We start from the raw sequence: 22,487 nt of genomic DNA, 5'->3' as shown, positions 1-22,487 counted from the left end.
GAATATGATCTTTGCTACCTTCTCTGTTTAATATGCTCCGTGTCTAAAATTAAATAGTGACAGAGATGTGGAGGGAAAGCGGGGGTGTGGGGGTGGCGGCGGGTGAGACGAGCGATTTGGGGATTTACAATTATTGAAGAGATGCCTCGGTCTAACAATAAGCCCTGCAGTTTTCTCAACCTTGCTTGGTCTCCAAGGTCTCCATTAAACAGAATAAGGATTGCCGCTTCTCAGAAGTTGTCAGATTGCAGGGCATATAACCTGAATGCACAATTGAGGCATTAAGGACACTGGTCTACCTTTGCGATAACCTTGTTTATACCTTGAGAGAACATATTGACGATCGCAGGCAGGATTTCGGCTGCGGAATCCGAGCTCTGCCCCATGAAGATTTTGTAAGGAATGCACCGGAGGAAGGAAAGAAGGAAAAATAAAAGAGGCTGTGGATTTCTAAAATGTCTAATTCATTCAAAATGATACAGTGCTCAAATGAACTGTGGCAAATTTAATGAGCAGTCTTGAGGACAGAGACACATGTAGTGTGATGGGCACTCCAGGGAGAGAGAGATTATGTGTACAGGGACTAATTAGCATGAAATATGAATACGTTTGGTATAAGTAGTCTTGATCTATGGGCCATCTATATTATGGGCTATGATTTTTGCATGAGCTGAATGAAAAGGAATTCAGAAATTAGACCGTTTTGAACGTTTTAGATATGTATTCCAACTTTCATACCAGAGGTGGTATTCACTTACTTTTCCTACTGGTTCGCAAATGTGTGAGCATGCGTGCATGCGTGTGGTGTTCCACACATGTGCTTTGTTCATGTGTGTGGCTTGCACGCATGCGCGTGGTTTCAATATGTGCCTAAATAGGACAGCATAGCGCCGCGGCGAGAGGGGGGGCAGGGGCAGGCCCACCTGCAGGTCGCCACAAGCGGTTCGCCCAAACCGGTGTGAACCGGCTGAATGCCACCTCTGTTTCATACTATAGAAAGTTGTGGGCCAAGCTACGTTAGGGATGCTCCGCATCAAAGATCGAACCTGAAGTATTATTTTTACATTGCAGTCTATTTGTACATATTTGAGTCATTTCAACTAATGGACAATAGAATCAGATTTGTATCCCTGTTGACATGTGCTCTGTAACACATAATTATCCATAAAGGAGAATATTTGTAGCTCAGGGTTGAAATAAGGAGTCCTTGGGTGCCCTCTGAGCTTGGTTCTTTTCTTTCAGACATTTCATTACCCCAACTAGGTAACATCATAGGGTTACCTAGTTGGGGTAATTGAAACATCGGCAAGAAAACAACCAAGCTCAGAGAGCACCAAGGACCCTTCATTTCAACCCTGAGCTACAAATATTCTCCTTTAAGGATAATTGTGTGTTGCAGAGCACATGTCAACAGGGATACAAATCTGATTCTAATGTCCACAACACATCATTATTTTAGAAAATGTAGTATGACTAGGTCATAAATTTATTTACTTTTTCTCTGTTCTTTCATCTTGAAAGTTAGTATAAGTCAAATAAGGGGACACGGTGGCTCAGTGGCTCAGATGCTGAGCTTGTCGATTGAAAGGTCGGCAGTTCAGCGTTCAAATCCCTAGTGCCGTGTAACGGGGTGAGCTCCTGTTATTTGTCCAAGCTTCTGCCAATCTAGCAGTTGAAAAGCACGTAAAAAAATGCAAGTAGAAAAATAGGCACCACCTTTGGTGGGAAGGTAACAGCGTTCCGTGCGCCTTTGGTGTTGAGTCATGCCGGCCACATGACCACGGAGACGTCTTCGGACAGCGCTGGCTCTTCGGCTTTGAAACGGAGATGAGCACCGCCCCCTAGAGTTGGGAACGACTAGCACATATGTGCGAAGGGAACCTTTACCTTTACCTATAAGTCAAATAACTAGGATGGGGTAGGTTTTTTTTTACTAGACTCAAATAAAATATATCTTTTTTTAAAAAAGAAAAAGACTAAGTTTTATTTTTTTGAGCTAATTACGATAAAGATTATGTCAATAGGATGTAGGCCTTTTTTTAAATTACAGAATGCTGCTGCTTGATTTTCAGACCTAGGAAAGGCAAGTGATTAGCAAGGAACATTTAATTGGATAATGCATAAATTAGGAAGGGGGAAAAATGTCAAAATTTGTAAGAGAGGCAGAAACAGCTATTCTCTATCCTAATGTGATTTGCTTCAAAATTTATTGTTGGGCAGAGATAGCGTGGCATATAAGATATGAATTAATGTAGTGAATATCAAGAGAAACTCACCATCGGTCATAAAAGGAGCAGGAAAAAAACACTTAGATTTTGCTACGTGCACCCAGTCTCTAAAAGTTTAATAAACCATGTTATCCTTGAAGTATGCTAGCGCAGGCTGCTTGAACATCTGTGCTACGTCTCTGTCTTTGTTCAAGTGGTAAAGGGAAACAGAAAGTACAATTAAGTGAAACTTTCATTACATCCAAACTGAGGAGCATGGTTAATTACTTCCGAACATAAGCCAGGCTTTACAAGCTATCTTTGAAGCTTAATATAAAATTGGCTTCAGATCTTGGATTGTTTTTTTTTATTATTATTATTATTTAATTAGGAAGCTGTACTAGGCAGGAGGGTAGCAGGGAAGGCTACAGAGTCCATCAGCTAGCTGCAAATGGCCACCGTGGTGGATTAAGCTGTGATTAATGTGTTTTATTATGTCCTGCAAACCTGGGTATTAAGATCTATTCTTAGTGAATCTGGGAGAACTATTTCAAAGATAACCAGCATTTGCAAAGGTAATGCAATGGGTTGATTTTCTTCAAGCGCATTGCTAAATATTAATCTATTTTAACTGCATTCTGTTAGTATGAGGCTTAAGATCGTTTAGATTCTAAGCAGGGCAATGAAATAAAATATAGGACTCGGATGCATTTATAATATTGAAAATTCTGCAAAAAGCTGATAAAAATTCACCATTTTATACCAAATTTATATTTCGCTGATAAAGAAATAAAGGGAGACTAGTATAGATCTATTTCAAGCTATTTAGCTCTCATCACCTAGCCATACCCTTACTTAGATTTTCCCAAGTTCAAATCCAAGTAAGGGTATGGCTAGCTGACTATATACTAGTCTATACTAGCCTCCCTTTATTTCTTTATCAACAAATATTATACATACATACATACATACATACATACATACATACATAATTATATATAATTGCCTGCATATATTTTTAAACTTGTATGATGGTCTTTTCTCGCAGTTTCATGCCTTGCTGTTGAGCATTAATAAAAACTTCTGGAAATGCTTAATGTTCCTCATCAGCACAGCTTTGTCTCTGCATTATACCTGCCTATTAAGAGAGAAAAGAGTTTCTTTTGGAAGTCTAATTTTGAAATCACTGGCCAAAACTATCCGCAAAGCTGATAGAAAGAAGCTGGCACGGAGCGAAAAGTGTGTTGATTAGACCATTTGAGATAATACAAAACCATTTGTTTCCTATAAAAAGACCTTCAGACAGTGCAGTCAATGATGAAAACATCTAGAGAAGCTGGCGTATCAACCATGCGTCGCAACTGTACACATGTTTTGTGAGCCGTTGTCAGTTTATTTTTCCGTCCTTAAAGCCAAACTGATTTTGAACGGCATTAGTAAAGAATGAGAGCTTGATGAATCATCTAGGAATATATGGATCGTCATGCTTCTTAATATATGCGGTGTAGAAACTCTCCCGCTTTGAATTCTGTATTGGGTTCAACAGTCACAATATTGCTGCAAACCTCTGGCATTTTCTTCCTCTTGTCTCATAAAGGAAGTGGGTTCAAAGGGGCATCAATTTGTGGTGCTTTTGAGATGTAAAATTTGGGGCCATTGTCAGCCCGCTCATTTTTGTAAGATGGAAAAGCTGGAAATTACCCGGAGTGGGCGAGTGGGTAACTATCCCATTGTGATTATCAACGAAAGATACAGGCGTGACCACGGAATAGATGGAAGAGAGGGGCCAAGTGCTGTCTGTATGTAGGTCCATCACAAAATTGTGACTGTCGGTCAAGTGGAGATCAGATCTAGAAGAAACTAGTTTTCGAAGAATTGCTAAATATCCTAGGATCTAACAATGGGTTCAAATGCAACCTGTTAATTTTTTTTAAAAAGGGATTTATTTATTAATACTATAAAAAGGTAAAGGTTCCCCTTGCACGTATATACTAGTCGTTCCCGACTCTAGGGGGCGGTGCTTATCTCTGTTTCAAAGCTGAAGAGCCAGCGCTGTCCGAAGATGTCTCCGTGGTCATGTGGCTGGCATGACTAAATGTCAAAGACGCACAGAGTGAATGCTGTTACCTTCCCACCAAAGGGGGTCCCTATTTTTCTACTTGCATTTTTTACATGCTTTCAAACTGCTAGGTTGGCAGAAGTTGGGACAAGTAACGGAAGCTCACTCCGTTATGCGGCACTTGGGATTCGAACCGCTGTATATTTGTATCTATAATGCAAATGCAAAAGAAAGTAGTAGGAAAGATAGGAGAGGGAAAAGTGTAAGAAAGAAAAGGCACTGACTTCCGACTCCCTTTGGTGTAATAGAATAAGATAACAGCATCAAACCCTCAGCTTTTTACTTTGACATACAAGTACAGTGATGGTGAACCTATGGCATGCATGCTGGAAGTGGCACACAGAGCCATCTCTCCAGGCATGCCAGCCATCGCCCGTTGCTCTTCTGGGTTCACATGTTCACTGGCCAGCTGGTCTTTGCATGCGTGGGAGCGCCAGAAACCGGAAGAGCAGCTCCCTGGCGTGCATGTTCACACCGGGAAGCTGAGCTTCTGGTTTCCAGTGTGCACATGCGCTCTGGCTGCTGATCTTCGTGTGTGTATGCATGCCAGAAATCAGAAGACCAGGTGACCGGCGCACATGCGCATGCCGGAAACCAAAAGCTGAGCTTCCCAGCACGCCATGCCCGCCGGGGAAGCCCTCTTCTGGTTTATGTCACTTCCCCTCATGCGCGTGGCACTCGTTGCTGAAAAGGTTCACCAACACCATACTAGTATAAACTAGCCATTTCTATAACAACAAACCTATCTAATCAGTACAAATACAACCTGTCAAATTTGATAACTGTTAAATCAGGAGCAAGGATAAAGTTCAAAAGCACTATGAGTTTACCTCATGATACCTATTTATAAGGGTGTAAATAAGAACCACCTACTATCAAGGCAAATTGGCATTAAATAAATGTCAACAGACTTCAAAGGGGGCTGGACTTAGATCTCTTATATGGGTGTAAAGATTCCAAACTAATTTATTTTATTTATTTATTTTATTAGTCATATTTCTATGCCGCCCACTCTCCGAGGACTCTGGGCGGCTTACACCAAAGACAGTATACTAAATAGCATATTGCCCCCAACAATCTGGATCCTCATTTTACCTGCCTCGGAAGGATGGAAGGCTGAGTCAACCTTGAGCCGGTGAGATTTGATCCGCTGATCTGCTGAACTAGCAGTCAGCTGAAGTAGCTGCAGTACTGCACTCTAACCACTGCGCCACCTCGGCTCTATAATGATGTGTTTGACTCTGCCCTCAGTCTCAGCCTGGGTCATATCCTACAATTAATACTATATCAGCAGACCCAAATGAAAATAAATGATTTTCTATACCACGCAACAAAGCAGCTGATTTTGCAAAGTATTTTTTCCCCCAGAAATACAGCATAAATCTTTCTAGGCTTCCTTAACGGCCCACGCCAGCTTTCTCGCTTCATCCTCCATGATGCTTTTTTTTCTCCTCACAAGATTTAGCTGAAGGTCATGTCTTTGCAAAGAAGGGGAGTGGGATTTACCAGCAATCAAGGGATATTAATACTTTATTAGAGCCTGTCACTAGGATCATTCACAGCAATCTGTCAAGTTGGAAAGGAATTTGATTTTTTTCCCTTTTTGTTTTCCTATTTTTCCTTTCCTTTTTCTTTTTTTTTTTTCCTCCCCACATCTGTGTTACTGTGTCAATCTGCTTTATTGAGGTTTTGATATATGGTGTTGTTTGAGCCAGTTGAATTGTATTCATAAATTGTTGATTGTTGATTCTCCATTCATGACTATTCAATCTGCTTTTAAAACCTCTGAAGGAGGGATAATCATGTTTTTTTGCCCATAAATTGTCTGTTGTGTGGAAAGTAGACATCTCTTTCTAAGTAATCTCACTGTGAGGACAAACAGAATTTATGCCTTTGGAACTTTTAAAGGCAATAGGTATCTTAAGCAAATTGCTTTGGTTCTGTGGTCAGATGACAGGAACGGTACTGTACGTATCTAAAAAAGTACAGGTAGTCCTCAGGTTATGACTGAGGACTTTGTGAATTCGTTGTTGCCAAGCAAGGTGTTTTTAAATGAGTTGCACCTGGTTTTAGGGTATGGTTGTTGAGCGAATCACTGCAGTATTTAAGCAAATTTGGCTTTCCCCCATTGACTTAGTTTGACAGAAGTCAACTATAGTAGGAAGAGTGCAGATAGCAATCACATAACTTCGGGACAGTGCAACCGCCATAAATACATGCCAGTTGCCAAGTGCCCAAATTTTGATCATGTGACTGTGACCCCGGTTGCAAGTCATTTTTTTTTCAGGACCATTGTAACTTCGAATGGTTCAGGAGGCTGTGAGTTCGATCCTAGGTAGAGGCAGATATTTCTCTCCCTGGGCAGGTTGAGATTATATCTGCTGAATATAACTCTGCATTGGTGACAGGAAAGGCATCCGGCCAGGAAACACTCAGCTCCGTTCGGTTGCCCAGGCTCCACCCCGCAAGGAATTATGGGGTCATTAAAAGACAATGATGATTGTAACTTCGAATGGTCACTAAACGAATGGCTGAAAATTGAGGATTGTATAATTATTAATCATTAGTTCAGAGGTAATGAAGGATTCTATAGCATCTTAAGTTATATTTGCTGTTCTGTTCCTCTGTCTTTGTTTTTGTAATTGCGTATGGGTTTTATATTCAAAGGGAGAAAATACTCAAAAGTTGGAGGCAGTTTTTAACAGCAAAGATCTAAGTAACGCATTGCACCCATAAAATGGAGATCTTTTCCAACAGATGCCGTATTATGATGACTTAATGCAAATCTGATAGCAAGTTAAATCAAAGTTTTTATGCAGAAGTAAGGAATTAACAATTTTTATTAGACTTATGCCCAAGCAGTATAGATTTTCTGATTTTGTGCAGGCCAAAAACAGCTTTAACATCAAATGATCATGCCGCTTTTGTTTCCTTATCTGGATAAATAGCTGATGAATAATTTCCTATTCCACATACACCCCCTTTGTACAAAAATAAGATGAAGCTTCTGAAATAATTATGGCAAAAGTAAAGTACTTTGTACTTTCAGATAAATAGTTGAACTTTTTAATTCTTAATCTCATCTCCCCTTTTTCATATTTATCCCAGGTAGCCTGTGCATATTTTACTAAAAGAAATAAGACCAGCTACAACCAACTTAATTTAAAATTAAAGCTAAAACAACTTTCTCATATACATTTAAAAAAAAAAATATTATAGTTTTTAAACCACTGAATTCTTTGCACAGGAAGTTATGTTCAAAATGTTTATAATTTTCCTTTTCAAGAAACAACTTCTAAAAGGTAGCAAAAGGTAATTGATTTGCTCAAAAGATTTTTAGGGAGTCATTTACTGAAACTTGAGCGGAAACAATGGCTTTACCTACCGACAAATTTTAGATGATTTTTATAAATTTATATATGCTTGTTAGCAATTGTAAAAGAGTTATTAGTGAAAAAAGGAACCTCCAGGGGTCTGATTTTTGGGTTCTACGAATGGAACCCAATTGGATTTTAGTAAAAACAGGTTTATAAACTCGGTTTTGTTAACAGTGGCTTCCAGTATCACTATAGGTAGTCCTTGACATGCGACCATGATGGAGGCTTATGGTTGTAGTCTTCGACTTACAACAGACCATCTCCCTCAAAAGGCACTTATGACTTGGTTTCAAAGATCCAACAGTCGTTGCCCCCCCCCCATGGTCATGTGACTACATTTTGGTTGCTCGGCAACCAAGCAACATTGTGTTTACAACGTCTTATGGTCACAACTTGGGAATTCTGGGAGTTGAGGTCCACGCATCTCAAAGTTGCGGAGTTCAAAAAACATTAATTTAGCATCTTCCTCTTGAACATTTTGGCCAGCCTGACAAACAAAACACTTCAACGAATAAACAAGAGGTCAGTTGAGGTCCGTGTTGCATTTTTCACACACATCTCACCTGCTCACGTACCTACACGCTTAGAATTCGGAGAAAAATCATCATCGCTGGAAGTATTAAGTGCTTTATAAAAAGATAATACCGTTCAATTTCTTTACGTGTCATCCTGAAGATAAATTTAATTGTTGAAGGAAATGAATGAATTTGTATCCAGGCAACCTAATGGGGAAGGAGACAGCTGCTTAAATGTGGTATTGAATAATGTTAAAAGGCTAATAGTAAAGAAATTCCTTTTCCCTCCTTTCCCCCCCCCCCCAAGAATAACTAGAGAAATAAAAGCTGAAGAACACTTATGTTTTCTGTTCATTTCCTCTGCAAAGTGCAACTGGTTGCAAATGCTTGCTTGTTTTCCTGTCTTTAATTAAGCGTGGGTAAATATCATGATTGAGATGTACCTTGCTCATTTGTTCAATACGGTGTTTTATAACTTCATAAAAACAAAATTTAGAGCTGACAATCACCTTGAGGAAACTTAAAGCAGCGCAGAACTGACCCTGGATTATTACACTCTTGGTACTTCAGTTGCACGGAGATTTCATCATGCAGTACCCATAGATAGAGCTCTGCGTTGCCGCATGAGCTGACGTGGCCACAGGTTCTCTGCTGAGGATGGTTGCCACCATAGTACCCTAAGTTGACTGTTCCCTTTAGCATCCCTTGGCGTGTGCAGACGACACGGAAAAGTTTTGAGATATTGAACTTCGTCTGAAAGTTCTTCAAGCAACTGAGATGCCGTGAATTATCTGACCGTGGTAAAGCAGGAGCTGAACAATGATCTCAGCCGTTGCAAATAGTTGGACAGTGCCAAGAGAATTGTTCTTCTGTGGTCTTGCATACCCCATTGTAGTGGCCTGTCGGCCGCCGGCTCCTCCAGCAGCCGAATCAGAGGAGGAAGAGGAGGTGTGGGAGTCAGGGCAACCTGGGAGCTCCGAGGGGGAAGAGGGAATGGAGCTGGCAGAGAGAGACAGAGGCAGAGCCTGGGCCATCTGTCAGCCCTCAGGTGGAGACTCAACAGTCCCCAGGTCTGGAGGTTGCTGATGAGGAAGAGGAGGAACAGCTGGGTCCATGCCTGACAAGCAGTTGCGCAGAAGGCAGAGGAGAGGAGAGCAGTGGAAATCCGTGGGCCGATCCTTGGGAAGGAAGAGCCACCGCTGCTAGCGAGGCCCCACCCTAACTCTGGGGATAAAAGGCAGGGGGCGGAGATGAATAGATGTGGCAGACAACTATTCATCTTTCGCCAGACTTGTTAGCCTGCGAGAGAAACTTTTTGCCAGGCCTGCTGGCATTCCTAATAAAGGAAACTTTGAGTTAACTTCAGAGGGTTTGTCTTATTTGAGTCAGAACACTCATCATAATTTTACAAAAGTTGATGAGAGCAGAGGCCCCTCTGTATTAATAACTCGGATTCTACCTCTGATGGTAGCCTGTACTGTTTACAAATAGTCCTCAAATTACAATCACATTTGGGACCCGAATTTCTGTTGTTAGGCTCAGAGGTTCTTAAGTGAGTCGTGCTCCATTTTATGACCCCTTTGACATGGCTATTACATGAACCACTGCAGTTGTTAAGTCAATCAACTGGTCGTTAAGCAAATCCACTTTCTCCAATTGACTTTGCTTGTTGGAAGTTGGCTGGCAAGGCTGCAAATGGCGATCATGTGATCCTGAAACCGAGCCCCCAAAGGTTGATCATGTGACTGTAGGGATGTTGCAAGGACCCATCATAAGTAACTTTTTTTTCAGTGCCATCGTAATTTCGATCCCTAAATATGATTCTGTAATTATCTGTATTTTTTTTTTTTGATGGAGGGGGGGAGGGATGGATTAGTACAGGGGTGTCAAACTCTATTTCATTGAGGGCCGCATCAGAGTTGTGTTTGACCTTGGGTGTCTGGGGTAGGCATGGGCAGGGTGGGCGTGGCCAGCTTGATGTCACTTATGTCGGGGGCACCTGTGGTGGCCCGAATGCTCGGCCAGTGAAAATGGGCTCCCGAGTTCCATTTTCGGTTGCAATGGCCTCCTGCAATCTTCAGCCAGTGAAAATGGAGCTCGGGAGCGTTGCATGCAGCCCTCCCGAGCTCCATTTTCGTTGGCAGAGGCACTGCGGGCTGGTCCTTTGCTGTTTCCAGGGCGGACCTGAGGGCCAGATCTAAACACTTCGTGGGGCTGGATCCAGGCCCCCAGACCTTGAGTTTGACACCCATGGATTAGTAGCTTTAGTTACTGTGTGTGTTTTAAGTATAAGTGAAGCAATTGTATTTTCAGAACTGCAGGAGACATCTACAAATTAATTAATAATAGTGCTGAGGTTTTTCGTTTTCATTAAGAATAATGGGCTTCTGGGGAAAGACAACATTTTTTTCCCCTATGAAAATAATCACTTTGCTTGTAGAAAAATGTGCAGGTGTGTTGCCCTATGCACCTAGAACTGGCCGCAGTTGTGTTGTCCATGTTGTTGTTTATTCTGCTAAAAACAAAACAAAACAAAATAAAAAAGAAGTTTCTTCCGTGTCAAAGAGCATAGTCTATCACGAAAACCTTATTAAGGTGTCAGCATTTCCAATGAATATTTCAGAACAGATGCCATATATCTCGAATACGGTAGTTCTCTTAGCATCAGTGTCAACTTTACTAAGAGGGGGAATTATTTCTCAGACAAAATAGCATAAATATTGCAGGTGGTTGGAGTTACAGAGAGACAGAGTCTCTAGAGTCCCTTGCTTTATTCTATTCTGCAAAAAAAGGAGAAGAAACTGCACTCAGGTCTCCTTGAAAAAGGAAGGAGCTTTTGTAAGAGACTTCACCAAAGTGGACTTCTCTGCTTCTTTTTTTTAAAGCATTGAAATAACACAATTATGCAAAAATGCACTAAAAAGTTTATTGTTCTTCCAAGAGCAACTGCTATGAAATTGGGAAAACAGGCTTTTGAGACAACAGGATTGGAAATTTACTTTCTGATGAAACGTTAGCATGATTTTATGCAGAGGTGGTATTCAGCCGGTTTGTACTGGTTCGGCGGAACCGCTAGTGGCGACTGCGGGTGGGGTTGGGGTGAGCCCGCCTGCCCACCCGCCTGCCCGGGTGTAATGCGGTCCTATTTAGCCACATTTTTGAGGCCGGCCGCATGCGTGGAATGCTCATGCGTGAGCAAAGCACATACACAGAAGACTGGGCGCATGCGCGCGGGGCGAACCGGTGGTAAGAATATGTGATACCCACCGCTGATTTTATGATAATGAATAGTCAGCGTTCGCTTGTAACTGTTCCTTATCCTTGTACCAAGCTGTGTGTGAATCACCCTGGAAGATCAAGAGATAGTCTTTGAGTTATGACCACAGTCGAGCCCAAAATTTCTAAGTGAGATGTTTGTTAAGTAAGTCGTCAACATTCCAGAAAACCCCCACTCCGAGTAAATACGCGGAAGCAAGCATTTCCCAAAGTTCTCTTTACTAGAATAGGTAAACTGGCACATCTGGGAAAACCCAAATCTGAGAGGTCCGGGTTTTACCTCAGTAACTCAAAATCCCCAAAACCATCCCCTCACTCCTCAGTCGATCACATGCTCCAATCAATGTCCGTCCCATCTCGACTCAGCACTCCGACCACTCCTCCTCCAGATGCCAGATCGCCCTGACCTTGACCGACAGGAAGAATGCTATTATGTCTACTAACCACCCCTCTCCTTAATCCCCCCCTCCTACTTTCCCACACATGAGAAGGTGGCAGCATGGAAACTTCTGGCCTAATATGGCTTCCAACCAGGGGTGGGTTCTAAATTTTTTTACTACCGGTTCTGTGGGCGTGGCTTATTTTGTGGGCGTGGCTTGGAGGTCATGTGACTAGGTGGGCGTGGCTAGCTGGTCAGAGTCATTTCTGGAAGGTCCTCACACTTACGACCAGTCCTCGCACTTACAACCCGACTCATTTGTTTGCTTTTAACACTGATCAGCTGTACGACGGCCCTTTGAAGCCCCACGGCAAGAGTTGAAACAGTTTTTTTCCCTCTAGTCATCAGCTGGGACTCAGGAGGCAGCAATAGATTGGGGGCAGGACCAAATAAAAGGTAAGAATAACGTGGGTGGGTGGGAGGGCGGGGGGGAGAACCGGTTGGGTGACGTCATATCGTCACCATTACCGGCTCGGCCAAACCGGACCGAACCGGGAGGAACCTACCACTGCTTCCAACGCTGACATACGTTTTGCCCCATTTTCAAACCTTCCTTGCATTGATTGTTAAGTGAATCACTGTAGTTGGTAACACGGTTGTGAAGTGAATTTGACTTCCCCATTGACTTTGTCTTTGACTTTATCAGAAGGAGGCAAAAGGTGATCACGTGACTCTTAAATATGAGTCAGTGGCCAAGCCAAGTCTGAATTTTGATCACGTGACCATGGGGGGGGGAGTGCTGCAATGGTCGTAAGTGTGAAAAACGGTCGTGAGTCCTTGCAACTTTGAACGGTCCCTAAATGAACTGTTGCAAGTCGAGGACTACCTGTACGTAAAAACCTGGATGATCATTTAAAGAATTTGAAACTCCCAAGAAAAGAGCTTGGAGCATCATTTTCTATTAAACGTTAGCAGGTGTTTGTGGAAAATTAATGTATGCAACTTTTACTCTTCTGTTAAAGGGTTTATTCTATAAAGTGCCTTCCCAGGGGAAGCTGAGTCAACACATCTAATCATTGGTTTAGAGAGGTGTCTCCTTTGCTTAGCACAAAAGCATGTGGTGGTGTTGTGTAACTTAACGTTACTTTGTGTCTCTGCGTGTATAATTTTTAATGTTTAAGTCAACATAAATGTTCCTTAAACAAAAAACAAAAAAAACAGGTTATGTGTTTATTAATTAAATGAAAAAGAAAGTGATGTTAAGGACGCACACTTGGAGAAGGTGAAAAGGAGACATGTTAAATTTCCTTTAATTAAATGACTGACATAATGATTTTCAATGATTAAACTTGGAATTAAGATTTAGCAGTGATCTGTTAGTCCAGGGGTCAGCAACCTGCGGCTCCGGAGCCGCATGTGGCTCTTTGGGCCCTCTGCTGTGGCGCCCTGTCAGGTGATCCCACCACTGGCTGGCCCTGCCCCTTGACCTCCTTTCCCAGTCACTCCTCACCTGGCCTGAGAAGGTAAGGGCGATGAGGGAGGATGGAGAAGCGGCCAGGGCAGAGACAGAGAGATACAGAGAGAGGGGGGAGATTGAGAGAGACAGAGAGGTACAGAGAGAGGGGGAGGGGGGAGAGAGGGAGGTGGGGGAGAGAGATATGTCAGAAGGATTTTGTGGTTCCTGGTGTTTTTTAACAACTGGTTCTCTGCCCTAATGACCAGCTGGATAGGCATGGCTAGGGGGGGTCATGTGACTGGTGGAAGTGAGTGACATCGAGTTGGCCACTCCCACCCAAATTTTGTGGCTCCCGGTGTTTTCTTTTCTGTGGGAAACAGGTCCAAATGGCTCTTTGAGTATTTAAGGTTGCAGATCCCTGTGTTAGTCATACAGATAATATTTTTGGCTTATTGATTTGTACCGAGAGGTGATTATTACTGTGGAAGCAAATCTTTTCTTACCTAGGAATGGTCAGATAGATGGCACACTTTTCTAGGCATTCACATAAACATTTATTTGGACATTTGTTATGAGATAGTGTAAATTGTGTAAATTGTGTAGTTTTGGTCGCCACAATGTAAAAAAGATATGGAGACTCTAGAAAGAGTGCAGAGAAAAACAACAAAGATGATTAAGGCTAAAACATATAAAGAACGGTTGCTGGAAATGGGTATGTCTAGTCTGATGAAAAGAAGGACTAGGGCAATGGTGGGATTCTACCGGTTCGGGCGAAACGTTAGCTCTGACTTTCAGCCATGAGCGAACTGGTTCACTCTGATTTTGAAGTGGGCCCGCCCGCCTCTGCATTATACTCACCTATAATTCTGTTTCCGAAACCCAGCTGATTGGGGGCGGCAGAGTGGATTGCTGCGCCTTAGCTGTTTTTCTTGCCGGTAGCAACGCGGAAGGTGAGTTTTCTCCAAACTGTGCATGCACACGCAGCGAACCAGTTGTTAAACCGGTAGGATCCCACCCCTGGATTAGGGGTGACATGACAGCAGTGTTCCAACGTCTCAGGGGCTTCCACGAAGAAGAGGGAGTCAAGCTATTCTCCAAAGCACCTGAGGGCAGGACAAGAAGCAATGGGTGGAAACTGATCAAGGAGAGAAGCAACTTAGAACTAAGGAGAAATTTCCTGACATTTAGAACAATTCATCAGTGGAACAACTGGCCTCCAGAAGCTGTAAATGCTCCAACACTGGAAGTTTTTAAGATGTTGGATACCCATTTGTCTGAAGTGGTGTAGGGTTTCCTGCCTAAGCAGGGGGTTGGATTAGAAGACCTCCAAGGTCCCTTCCAACTCTGTTATTCTATTCTATTCTATTCTATTCTATTCTATTCTATTCTATTCTATTCTATTCTATTCTATTCTATTCTATTCTATTCTATTCTATTCTATTCTATTCTAAATATTAGTGCAATTTGTTGTGTAAAAATGGACAAGATAGAATTGAAGAGACTTGACAGCATTGGACAGGGCTACCTGAGGAACCATCTTGTCCCATTCACATCATCCTGTCCTACCCACCCAGTTTGGCAGGGAAAGTAGGTTGCAGGTCTGGTTGGTAAAATAATTTTGATTGGCAGGAGAATTTTGAGAACAAACAGACAAAGCCACGACTGTGCTGTTTACATCACCCTGAGCTCAGAGAAGAGCCTTTGATATATCAAGATATTTTTTTGCCATACAATTTTACACCCAAGGGTGAGGTGTTTACCGTTTAAAATTTCCTTATTCAAACATTTTTGTTAGGAATATTTACGAGAACATACACCAAAGAAATAAAATATCTGATTCAACATATTATAACGGCTGTACGAATAATATATGCACAAAATTGGAAACAGGAAAGGACTCCAACAGACGAAGAAGTGATAGAAAAAGTTTTAGAATATGCCGAGATGGACAAATTAACAAAAGAAATTAAAGAAAAAGAAGTGACAGATTACTATATAATTTGGAACAAATGGTGTGAATGGCTTGAGTCCAGAAATAAAGAATAATAACTACAGGGAAGAAGTTAAAAATATAAAATATGTATATAACAAATACATAGAAATGTATAAAATTAAGCTTATAATTAAAAGTATAAAATATGTATTTAACAAGTGTATAGATATGTATAAAATTAAGATTACCAGTGTTGGAAAATACAATGTAACCAAAGGAAAAAGGACAATGGGGAAAAAAAAAATGAAATAGTAAGAGAGTGATGGGAGGGAAAAATATAAAACGAAAAGAAGACCACGAAGAAAAACAGTTTAAAAAAGAGGAGATATTTATATGTTGTATGTTATGTGATTGTCATATTGTGTAATAATAAAATATTATTAAAAAATAAAATAAAACTTCCTTATTCAAGCATTTTATCCTCTAGTCTACCTTGTCACCACCGGTGTTCAATATTTTGCTTTGTCTTAACATTATAACTGTTAAATTGTGTGGAGGTAATGTTTAATGGAGTTCAGTAATTGAGTTAATGATCAGGTGTGAGAGTACATTAAGTAGAATGCAGCTGTTAATTTTCAAAACCCATGTGTTTCCAGATTTTTGGGATAGGCTAATAGTGAAGTTTTAGTTAATTAAGTCTCTCAACCATTGCCACCTTCTTTGGGGTTTTCCTTGTCACCAGAACAATTGGCTGCGTTTAATTTCCTCTACCTTTCCTCGTTCACATTGGCAAATGTCATTGTTACAAGTGTAGGTATAAAGCAGGTGTCAAAATAAAATTATCCTTTCCCGGGGATCCATTAATTTCAGGGATAGGCAGTACCGTAGACTCCTTTTTTCCTCAGCTGCACATGGAGCTCATCACATAAGCATAATCTGGAAAACAATATCTTACAGCATGTTGCATCAGCTCTTTTCTCTCCGGCTTGAATAAACAAAGACGTGATAGCTCACAAAATAGATCTCCATATTCACCGAAAACAAAATCACGGTTGCTTACCAACAGGTTTAATATAGATACCTCAGATTTGTTTTGTTTTGTGAAGCATTTAACTCTGCCTTCTCCGACACCTGTACCTTCTTCCCAGCTCCCTTGGCTGTGTTTTAAATTAACTTTGCCTGATTGTGGAATAAGTCAAACACCAAACAGTTTGGTGTTGTGTGGATGCGAACCAGTAGGAGGCCCTAACATGCTGAGAAAAGAAATTGTGGGTCTTAGAGACAACCAGTTGAATAGGGTTGAGATGATGGAAAAGAGTAGACCAGTCTATTTTGGCATTGGTTGAAACTCTAAATTTGCACAACTGTAGCCTAGCCTTATCAAAATCATCTTTTAAATCCCAAAACAAAAATTCAAATGTTACTCTTTCCCATTATTTTTAACACGCACGTTCACTTGATATTTTTTGTTCTTTTAATTAAGCAAGATCTTAAGAAAATGTAGGAAACCAATTCTGGCATTTTAAAGGTTTCTGTGTATGTAAATAATCAAGGATGTTGCTTTTTTTTTTTTTTTTTTTTTTGCTTTGTAGTGAAAAAGACAGTAGAGAATGTGGAGGAGAAGAAGATAATAATGCCCAAGAAGAAAGTGAAAGAATTAAGAATATTGGATGGGAAGACTGCCCAAAATTTGTGTATGTAATATATTCATTTTATCCAGGGCTCATGTGAGCTTTTTTTTTTCTCCAGCCTTTTCAAAAATAATATAAAGAGTAGATTTATCGTTCAATATTTAGAGGTAAACTATTATAGGAATGGATTATATTGTCTTCACGGCCCTTGTTTTCATTAGCAGTTCCCTGTGGCGATATCATTTCTTCAGCAGAAATGGATGACAATAGATATGTAACAAAGCTCTGTTTTGACTGGTGTATATATGGTTGTTCCTTCATTAGGACTTGGGTTCAGTTTGATGGTGGTATTTTCTCTCATAAATCTAGGAATTAAAGCATTGGAACTTAACTGTATTAACATTACAGAGAGAGAGAGGGAGAGAGAGAGGGGTACCTTGGTACTCATCATTAATTGGTTCTGGGAGATGTGATGAGTAACAAAAACAATGAGTACCAAACAATTTTTCCCCATAAGAAATAATGTAAGTTAGTCACAAGGCAGCCGACACCAATAAGTTCCAGCTTACGCGTTGACTACTAAACAAACAACGAGTACTGGAACAAACATCAAGATGTGTTGAGTGCCAAATTGGATGAGTTTAAAAACAATTGAATACCAAGGTATCACTCACTCACACTCACACACACAAACAACAACAGAAAATCAGCATTTTCAGATATTGTATATCTGTCCCCAGACTTGTACCATGTTTCCTACATTTCTAAGTTATATTTTTACCCTTCACGCCATAACTTCATTGTAAAAAATGCTGTTTTATTTTATGCAATGCAGTACAATGCATAAAATAGGTATAAACCTGTCTTCAGATTAAGAGTTCTTGATAAAAGCCATACTTTTCACCATAAAATGTATGAGAGGCATTCATTTAATGTCCTCTCTCAAATTATGATGGTATGTCATTTCAGCTATTTTCCTGGGATCTTTTCGCATGCCTTACCAAGAAATAAAACACATTATATTAGAAGTAGATGAAGCAAAACTAAGTGAAGCATTAATTCAGGTAAGTTACTAGGCCATTTTCTTTTAATCAAATTTAACTCTTTTATGAAACTCTGTGGACATCTCAAGTTGGTGGTGAAGCTTGCATCAGATGTCAAAAGTATATGCCTTAACAAGGGAGGGGGTGTTTAAAATTATGATTTATGACCAAAGTAATATGCTGTAAACCTTCAGGGAAGATCATCCTTAAAAATGGGGAGGGAGGGAGAAATCCAGCTGATCCAGATGGATCAGATGTTCCCAGCAGGGAACAGTAGGACTGCATTCACAAACATGCATGTTGATTCACAATAATTTAAAAATCCTGTTTAGCGTACCGTAGCAATCTACTTACTTGTGTCATCTCAATATTTTGGTTGGTGTGAGTTTTGCTTCAGCATATCTAGAAAACCTGGGATTACAGATAACGAGAATCAGAAACAGACAACCATGGAGTAGCTTGATCTTTTACGGCAGGGGTGTCAAACTCAAGGCCCGGGGCCCACCCTGGAAACAGCAAAGGACCGGCCCACGGTGCCTCTGCAAGCGAAAATGGAGCTCAGTAAGACCGCCCAAGCTCCATTTTCACTGGTAGAAGGTTGCAGGAGGTTATCACAGCCGAAAACGGAACTCAGGAGCCTGTTTTTGCTGGCAGAGCGCTCGGGCCACCACAAGCGCCCCCGACACGAGTGACGTTGGGCTGGCCACGCCTCCCCTAGCCACACCCACTTTGCCCCCCAAAGGTCGAACACAACCCTTATGCAGCCCTCAATGAAATCGAATTTGACACCCCGATTTCATGGAGTATTCCGATGCTTCGTATTATAATAATAATAATAATAACCATAATAAGCAGTCATATTGAACAATTGTTCAATATACCAATTCAGAGTCTGCTAGAAATGACTTTGAATTGGAAACAAGGCTTTCATTTGAATTTGTGAAAGAACTTATCTCTTATCTGTTATGATAGGTTTAATAATGAAAATCCACAAAAGAAGCCCAAGAACAGTATCACTTAACGAGTTGTTTTGAGACAGGAAAGAAAGGTGATATTTTTGAATGCAAGAAAGGGCACCTGTTTCAATATTTTCACTTAACTAACCTTTAAGTGTGCAATTAACATTTTCCAGAAAATAAAAGTTTCTGTTAAATTATTGCAGAAATGTGAAAGGTAGTTTAACTGATGTCTTGGTTCGGTTTAATGGGCAGTTTTTAACATCGCTGCGCTGACGTGCTGCAGAATTAGAGATAGGAAGCACGAGATATTAAACGCTACGTTTTTTCACTACTGTCATAAATACCTTCTATTCACTTTCTCTAGTTGGTTGTGTGGGCTGTATTCAGAAAGAGTGCGGGGGGAGTTTAAAATGTTTAACTATAATATAACTATGAATATGCTGAGCTATATCGGGCTCATGTATGGAATAAGACCTGAAAACAATGCACAAAGAATAATCATCTTTCAACAACCCCATAATCCCTTGCAGGATGGAGTCTGGGCAACTGAATGGAGCTAACAGGGTGTTTTATGGCCGGATGTCCTTCCTGTCACCAGTACGGAGTTTTGTTCAGCAGATATATTCTCATTGTGCCCAGAGAGAGAAATATCTGCCTCTACCTAGGATCAAACTCACAGCCTCCTGATTGTGAGGCCAAAGCTCCACCCGTAGGCCACAGCACCACTCATCCAATCCATCCATCTATCTGTCTCTACCTAGGATTGAACTCACAGCCTCTTAATAGTGAGGCGAGAGCTTCACCTCTAGGCCACCACACCACTCCAAAACAATGCACAAACAATCCACCTTGTAATACAGATTTCAAATGTTGAAAGTTGTAGTTTTCCTTTTTTCATCACTGCTCTAAAGACAATTTTCATCCATTTTTATGAATGGAAGCAAAGAACCAGCTCTGGAACATAATGATTGAACTCAAGCACTCTTAGATTCCATCTAAGGTTGATTGCAGATAGTCCTTGACATTTTTGTTGCTAAGCGAGACAATTGTTAAGTGAGCCTTGCCTCATTTTAACAACCTTCCTTGCCGTAGTTGTTAAGTGAATCCCTGCAGTTGTTCAGTTGGTAACACGGGTTCCTCACGGAGTTTGCTTGTCAAAAGGTGGGAAACGGGTATCACATCACGTTGGAACACAGCAAAGTTCATAAATATGAGTCATATGCCAAGCATCTGAATTTTGATCACATGACTATGGAATTGCTGCAATGGTCATAAATATAAAACACAGCCATACGTCACTTTAGAAATAGAATAACAGAGTTGGAAGGGACCTTGGAGGTCTTCTAGTCCAACCCCCTGCCTAGGCAGGAAACCCTACACCACTCCAGACAAATGGTTAACCAAAATCTTCTTTAAAACTTCCAGTGTTGGAGCATTCACAACTTCTGGAGGCAAGTTGTTCCACTGATTAATTGTTCTAACTGTCAGGAAATTTCTCCTTAGTTCTAAGTTGCTTCTCTCCTTGATTAATTTCCACCCATTGCTTCTTGTCCTTCTCTCAGGTGCTTTGGAGAATAGCTTGACTCCCTCTTCTTTGTGGCAACCCCTGAGATATTGGAACTTTGACAACAGTGTTGTTGTCAAGCTCAAACAGTCACTAAACGAATGGTGGCAAGTCAGGGGCTATCTCCCATTATTGAACTCAAGCCCTTGTTATTGCATCTAAGGCTGAGAATTTCTTAAGTCCGTTTTCATCTTTGGGTATCACAGATCCCATAGCTGTCTTCCCAGCAGTAACAGGGATAAAGAGGCTTGAAAGCTGCTGACAATTGGTGAAATTTTGCTATAATAATAATAATAATAATAATAATAATAATAATAATAATAACAACAACAACAACAACAACAACAACAACAACAACAACAATTGACTGACAGGCACTTGGTCCACAACACACCTGACATAACAATAGTTGAAAAGAAAAAAGTATGGTTCATTGACATTGCAATACCTGGTGATGCACGGATTGAAGATAAGTAGCAAGAAAAAAATCACAAAGTACCAGGACTTGCAAATTGAAGTCGAGCGACTCTGGAAAAAGAAATCGTGTGTTGTCCTGATTGTAATTGGAGCCCTTGGGGCAATACCCAAAGGGCTACCCTGCTATTTAGAAATTCTAAATTTACCGGACTTGAACATTTTGACTCTACAAAAAACCACCTTACTCGGAACAGCTTACATCCTCCAACGATACCTTAACAGCTCCTAGGTCCTTGGTTGGGACTCGAGCTGCTGAGCTATTAACCGGCCTCAAGGGCTGTGAATCTCACTAAAGATTAAATAATGATAATAATAATAATAATAATAATAATAATAATAATAATAATAATAATAATAATAATAATTATTATTATTATTATTATTTAGGACTCGAGCTGCTGAGCTATTAACCCGCCTCAAAGGCTGTGAATCTCACTAAAGATTAAACAATAAATAACAACAACAACAACAACAACAAATTATTATTATTATTATTATTATTATTATTATTATTATTATTATTATTATTATTATTATTATTATTATTTTCCTTTCAGTATAGTGAGAGTGAAAGAGCTCGCAGTGTCCTGATAGAACAGGTGTTGACAAATGGCATTTACATCATGCTCCGGTGTATTTATAAAACGATTTCACTCTGCCTGATGTGTGTAGGAAACAGAAAAGCTAGTCAGTGATACATTAAAAGCGACCTCCGATCTAGCTTCCAAGCTATTCGATGTGGCATGTGTTTTATTTTAACTTTCTCCTTATACTCTTGCAGCTCATCCACTGCACAAAAGTGCTTTCAGCATATATATCAGTGATGTAATCAGTAACCTTTTTCTCTTCGTGTGCCGAAAGTGCAAGCGTGCCGGCACCCATAATGCAATGCATGCGGCCCCGCGCATGCGCGCACAACCCCCCAAGTCCCCTACGCATGTGTACACAACCCCCTATGCTCCCCATCGGCATGCATATGCGACCCCCTGCCCCCGTTTTGGGCCTAGTAGGCCTCCCTGCAGTCTTCTGGGCCCAAAAATGGGCCGGGAGGGGTGCACTACACCCCCGCCCCTGCGCATGCGTGCTAAACCCCATGTATGCGCATACAACCCCCTGCACATTTGTGTGCATCTCCCGCATGTGCTCAGTCCCCCGCGCATACCGAAAATCAGCTGGCGGGTGGGAGGTGTGCACATGCGCGGTGGAGCTGAGCTGGGCTCTGTGTGCCAGCTGTGGCACACATGCCATAGGTTCGCCATCACAGATATATATGTTGCTTTCAGCATATATATGTGCTCAGCAGTACACTATTTCATGGAAACAACAAACAGCTTAGAATTGCCGCACACATTTCTCTCCTTGGAGCAGTCAGTGGGTGTTGATGAATGTTTTTTTCCCTTTTGAATGTTTGTCATTGACCACATAGAGTGAGGTCAAGATACATTTTCCTCTGAAAAACCACAAGGAGGATTTTTGTTTTTACCACTGTTATGGCTTTATATTAACAATAGCTTTCGTTTAATTGTTCTGCTTCCCATGTGTTAAGAGGTG

General features: G+C 41.0%; 1 protein-coding gene across 5 annotated transcripts in view; it reads left to right on the top strand.

Moving 5' to 3' along the window:
- Positions 1 to 22,487, top strand: part of DIAPH2 (diaphanous related formin 2) — a 352,831-nt gene that overhangs the window by 123,213 nt on the left and 207,131 nt on the right. For all 5 annotated transcript variants that reach the window (XM_070952070.1, XM_070952072.1, XM_070952071.1 and 2 more), the window contains 2 exons: positions 16,855 to 16,956; positions 17,863 to 17,957. In XM_070952070.1, the coding sequence (XP_070808171.1) occupies positions 16,855 to 16,956; positions 17,863 to 17,957 (197 nt within the window). The remainder of the gene's footprint in view (positions 1 to 16,854; positions 16,957 to 17,862; positions 17,958 to 22,487) is intronic.

Source organism: Pituophis catenifer, unplaced genomic scaffold (genome assembly GCF_029215685.1).
Source record: "Pituophis catenifer annectens isolate HBS135680 unplaced genomic scaffold, rPitCat1.0.hap2 SCAF_11, whole genome shotgun sequence".
Classification (NCBI taxonomy): domain Eukaryota; kingdom Metazoa; phylum Chordata; class Lepidosauria; order Squamata; family Colubridae; genus Pituophis; species Pituophis catenifer.
The sequence above is the reverse complement of the archived record's forward strand: the minus strand, read 5'-3'. Positions and strand labels throughout refer to the sequence as shown.